Here is a 5,771-nt window from a genome sequence, read left to right as displayed (position 1 = left end):
TTACTATTATATTCAGACAAACTATAAAATAAATATCTTATTCTTATTAAATTGCAGCTCAAGAGAACCTTATTATTCTAGTCAGACAAACTATAAAATAAATATTTTATTCTTATTAAATTACAGCTCAAGAGAACCTTACTATTATATTCAGACAAAGTATAAAATAAATATCTTATTCTTATTAAATTACTGCTCAAGAGAAACTTATTGTTCTAGTCTGACTGACTATTAAATGATTTTCTTTTCTTATTAAAAGTATACCATATAAAATAAATGCTTCCGATACATTTTCAGGTTACAGAGTCTAAGTATTATAATTTAGTTCTTTTAACGTATAGTAGATATAAGAAGTAAGTAAACGTATATATTACAAAATATTTATAAGTCAGAACTGCAGCCAAAAATAGTGGTGTATTATAAGCTAACCTTTATCAAAGGGGAAAAGGGGTAAGTGTGTAGGGAAAGAAATTTTCACTCTTGAAAAGTGGTTAATTTTGTAACCTACCCATAGATGGCTTGGTTCCGAAATGACAGTACACTCTTGTCTCCAAAAAATAGATCTCCACCATTTTGGGGGAGCTGATGGAAACAATTACCTTTTATTTTAATATTACAGTATAGATGACAATTTTTTTCCTTTTTATTTTTATGTTCGTTATACTGAAGTTAATTTAATGTTAGCAGTCGAAAAAGATGCCTCTTAGCCAGCCAATGAAGAGGATCGCCACCCTGTGCCACAACATCTCCAGCAAGTTGTGGTCCAGTGCCGCTTATGGAGCCGCAGCCTACATCTACAGAGCTTCGACTATTGCTGACATGGAGCTGAGCACACCACAAGGTCTCCTGTTGGCACTGCTCTACTCACTAGTGGAAGGGGATGTGATGTCTGCTACATTGCTAGCCAACATGTGTTATCGAGTCGAGAAGCTCCGCTCAAGGCATTACAAGATCTGGCTGCTGGAAGACTTCAATTTCCCACGCAATGACATACAGAATGCAATGACACTCCTCTCCCAGCTGGTAGCTGATGGCATCCTGAAGTTGCCCACTCATGTGATGACGATAATGTATTCCCTCGCCCACAAATATGAGATCAGAGATGTCCAGCTGAGAACTTTGTCGGAGGTATCTCTCTCAATTATTTAAAATTATTTAATTGCTTTTAAGAGATCTATTTCTTGTGACTGTTCCTTACTAAGTGTACACTATATTATCTTTACTATTTGTTTGATAAACAATCTAAACTTGCCTCTAAAATCTTTTTTAAGGGTCAACTAAACATTGCTAGGATAATCTTAAGGTCAATAAAGTTTTGATTAATAAATAAAAAGAAGGTACTTGGGTCAATCTATCCCAACCAGTCCAAAATAAAGTAAGTTGCTTACTCGTTAATTTTTGATTTTTCTTCCTCATTGCCAAAGGCAAGGAAGCTTTGTATTAATGCAGTTAATAATTCTATGTTTATCCTTTCTCTTACAACAGATTCATATCAAAATAAATAAAAATGATAATTTACAGAAAAAGAATTTACTATACTAAATATATCCTTGGTTTTTCATGTCTTCTTAATATTCGATTTTTTTTTTTTTCCAAATTTAAGTTTTAATATATATGATGGGACTGGAATCAAAAATCTGAAATTGACAGCAGTTACAGTGTTTCTGGTTTCTAGTTAGTTAAATTCTTACTTTTTTACTTGTTGACCTGTTTAAAAATCGGAATTAAACACAGTAAGCGAGCATATCATCAGAGTATAGTACAGGTATATTTTAACTTGACAATGGATTTAGTTTTTTTCTCTTATTAACCTTTTTCAATAAAAAATGCATCCTTAAAAAATCATGAAATAAAATATGTGTGGTGCATCTAAGATGAGTTTACCTGTGGGTAAAGGGAGGGGAGATATGTGCAATGGCAAACATTCTGACAACCCACTTCTCTCCACTAGGTCTTTTTTAAGAACCACTTCTGACTGTGCAGAGCATGCATAGTACGTGTTTTTCTCTTCCCAAGCCTGTACTGGGTATGCTCCATACAGTTTCCGATAATCAGTTGACTGGACTACCTTTCCTAACCTTTGCTTTCCTTTCCTTGACCTACTTCTGCAACTTTACAAATAAAAACTCTTCATATCAGTTATACGAAACTATTTTTCATTAATATTCCAAGATTATAAGTTTACCATGACAAGTAAACTGGGTAGAGGAAAAACTATCCACTCTCAAACCAAAAATGTATTTATGAACATATTTAAATTCATGAAAACAGGGGCTGAGAGTGTTTGAGGAAAAAGAGGTGTTATGAAAAGCGATAAGTTACTATATTTATCATACGTAAATCCCATTCTAGGACCAAATATACTGCATTATAAAACATTAAAATTAAGAAAATTGTTCCACTAACTGTTTCACAACAAATTTCAACTTATAAAGAGGGAGTTTTTTTCTGAACACAATGATTATCAAATCTCAAAAATGACTTTTTGAAAGATACAGTATTTTTGAATAGTTTGTCATAACAGATTTGTCAGTATATTTGCCTACAAAGTAAAACAAGAATCAATAAGAAAAAGCCCCAGTCAAAGATAAAGGATAACCTAAAGAAATGAGTAACCTCTTATATTTGTAACTTAACAGTCTGAGAATAGGAATAAGCGTTCCAAGTACTTACCCAATCCCGAATTGGTTGGGCTTTATTAAGTTCCAGACTGCCTCTTGATTTGTTCTCGGTAGGAGGGGTTTGTTATGGTATATAGGGGAAAAGGAGTTAGGAGGGGGTGCATGAGTTCCCCCCTACAGGCAAACTCATCTTAGATGCACTATATCTAATTTTGCATTAATTCATACACAGTGTGAATAGTAATTTTATTGATATGTAAATCGTTACTAGACTGAAATTTCTTCCTGTTAGGGTTTTTAAATTATCTGTAATATTTTTGATTAGCCTACAGCAATATTTGAATATCTTTGTTTCTATTTTTCTTATTTTAAGTCTTCAAAAAAATTTGATATGTTACCAATGAATTTGGTATTAGCATGAAAACATGCAGTTCCTGTTGGTTATTCTAGAAAGGCTATCATACACAAAACATTCTTTAATGGCTCCCATACTCCCTCATTTGCTATTATTTGGATTCATGTTCATGGTTTTGAAGGATATCCTGATTGCATGTATCTACGATGAACAGTGGAAGATTGGTATTGTACTCAACATTAAGATAAGAAATAATGATGTCTGTCTTCTATCCTTCAGAATCTTAAAAAAAATCCAAAATATTACAGTAAATGACAAAGTGTGGATGCCATTAGACAATATTTTAAGACAGTTGGCCCAACTTGAATTAACAACAGTAATAGAATGTTCTCATAAAAAAAAAAAAAAAAAATTAATACTTTTTGGAGATATTTTAATACTACTGATAAACTGGAATCTTAAACAAGAAAATTAAAAATCCATTGTACAAATTTTGCTATTGGCTAATCAGGAATATTACATGTTAACATTAACGATTGGAGTTCTATCTATGGGTAGATTCTCCACATTTCTTATCATGCCGTTGTATAACTAATGTTAAATTTACTGATTGTATATATTTTAATAAAGTTGTAAATATCAATAAAAAAAAAATTGAGTCATATTAATTCAAATTACAATAAATAATTTTATGTAATTATAACTCTTTGGCATGATGAAAAATTAAGTCATTAAGTTTTTCATAATTATATAAGCATGCTTCTTTGAAAAATATTAATAAATGAAAAAATTATCCAGATTCCACCTAAAACTTACTTGCACTATTCATAGTATAACTATTGAAATTTACTTGTGCATAAATTATCGTTCTGGTGATTTTGGTCATTTATTATTAATATACATTTCATTTGATATATTTGCACAGTAAGATGGTAAAATATTATAAATCACTTTTACATCTCTTCAATATCATAAATAAAAAGAAAAAAATGCCAGCATGTGTCATTTTATATATTTGACTTATATAATAAAATTTGTCACCATTCTTTTTTCATAAATTAAAATTCTTAAAAAAATATTTTTTTTCTATAAAATCAATGAGGAAGACTTCCCCCTTTTTTAAAATAAAAAATTACTTATAACACATAAAAACAATGTATTGAATATGATGCATAAACTTTATTATAATTCAAATATTTCAGGAAGGTCGCTATGAATTAGCTATTCAACTGGAAAATGCTGTAATTAATAATAATCCAAGAGATATTTTCGAACTGGAGAGTGAAGGAGCAGATATAAGTGGATTGACTCAATGCGGGGACAGCCTTCTGCATTTGGCTGCAAGGGCTGGCAACAGTGCCTCCATTGCAGCCCTTAGCATCCTGAAAGCAGACCTGGAACTTGTGAATTCTAGTGATGCTACTCCCTTGGAGGAAGCAGTGAGGCATAATTGTGCCTCATCAGTTAAGGCTCTGGTAATGGCCGGTGCTAAAGTTGACAAGTGTTTGGTTGGAGGAGATACTTACCTCCATATTGCTGCCGCTAGTGGCCACAATGAAGCAATGGGGGTCTTGCTGGAAGAAGGAATGGATATAAACAGAAAGAACCAGCTTGGTGAAACGCCATTAGTTCAAGCTGTCAGAGCAGGCAATGAGTATGGTATTATGTTGTTACTGGAGAAAGGAGCGGATTTCAGTGCTTTGCTGGATGTCAGGTTGGAAGATGGAGATTCCATAGTCCATTCTGTAGCTCGCTCAGGAAATGTTAAAATCCTTAAATTACTGAAAGATAGGAAGATACCAGCAAACATTAAAAACAGTAACGGCCTCACGCCATTGCATGTCGCTTGTAATGCATCAGTTGTGAGAATGCTCCTCTGGATGGGCATACATGTGGACGAGCTGGATAATACAAGCAGAACTCCTTTGATGGTAGCTGCAAGAAATGACAAGGTGGATATTGTAAATTTGTTATTGTTAAACAAAGCCAACCCTGATATCAGAGATAAAGAAGGTCGTACCCCACTTCACTATGCTGCTGAAGGTGGCTGCACTGGTGCGGTGACCTCTCTGTTAGATGCTGGAGCCAGGCTCGATGACCAGGACAATAAAGGCAACACTCCAGTTTTTGTTGCAGTAGAAAATAATAAAAAAACTGTTCTGCAGCTGCTAGTGGATAGTGCTGTCATGTCTTTGAAACATGGAGATAAAGATGAGATATTACATCTTGAGGCCCGCATTGGCCATGTTGAGGTCGTGAAAGCACTACTTGATGCTGGGGAGGAGGTGGATTTGAAAGGTCTGTACCAGTGGACTGCTTTACATTATGCAGTACGTTGTGGGCACACGGCAGTAGTGACAGTGCTGCTTGATGCCGGAGCAATGGTGGATATCCAAAATGAAAAGCAAGACAATGCCTTACATTGGGCAGCATATGGGGGAAATACAGAAATGGCAACACTACTGTTGGACCGCGGGGCAGACCTAGCAGCTGAGGGTGCTCATGGACGTACATCTCTTATGATTGCGTCTACTATGGGCCACTTGTCCATGGTGCAGCTGCTCCTCGACCGGGGAGCTGAAGTTAATGCTAGGACTGATGATGGATGGACTGCCTTAGGTTTCGCAGATAGTAAAAAATACACAGCAGTAGCTGACTACCTCAGGTCAAAGGGTGGGATCGAGTGATTTCAACAGCTTGGTTGTCTTCTATACGAGTCTACATGGGTAGAGCTCAGAAGAGCTTAAGTGTGAATTCAATATGTTTTATGATAAATAAAAGTACTTTTCCAAATA

General features: G+C 34.6%; 1 protein-coding gene across 1 annotated transcript in view; it reads left to right on the top strand.

The window, feature by feature from the left end:
• LOC106678018 (putative ankyrin repeat protein RF_0381) overlaps nt 1-5,771 on the top strand; it is a gene marked incomplete at its 5' end in the record, with an annotated part of 21,600 nt that extends 15,829 nt beyond the window's left edge. The window contains 2 exon segments of the mRNA XM_067044948.1: nt 685-1,128; nt 4,179-5,771. Coding sequence (XP_066901049.1) covers nt 697-1,128; nt 4,179-5,663 — 1,917 coding nt within the window. The 3' untranslated portion in view covers nt 5,664-5,771.

Source organism: Halyomorpha halys, unplaced genomic scaffold (genome assembly GCF_000696795.3).
Source record: "Halyomorpha halys isolate HHAL.00 unplaced genomic scaffold, Hhal_1.1 Scaffold119.1, whole genome shotgun sequence".
In the NCBI taxonomy this organism is placed as follows: domain Eukaryota; kingdom Metazoa; phylum Arthropoda; class Insecta; order Hemiptera; family Pentatomidae; genus Halyomorpha; species Halyomorpha halys.
This window is presented reverse-complemented; position numbering and strand designations above follow the sequence as displayed.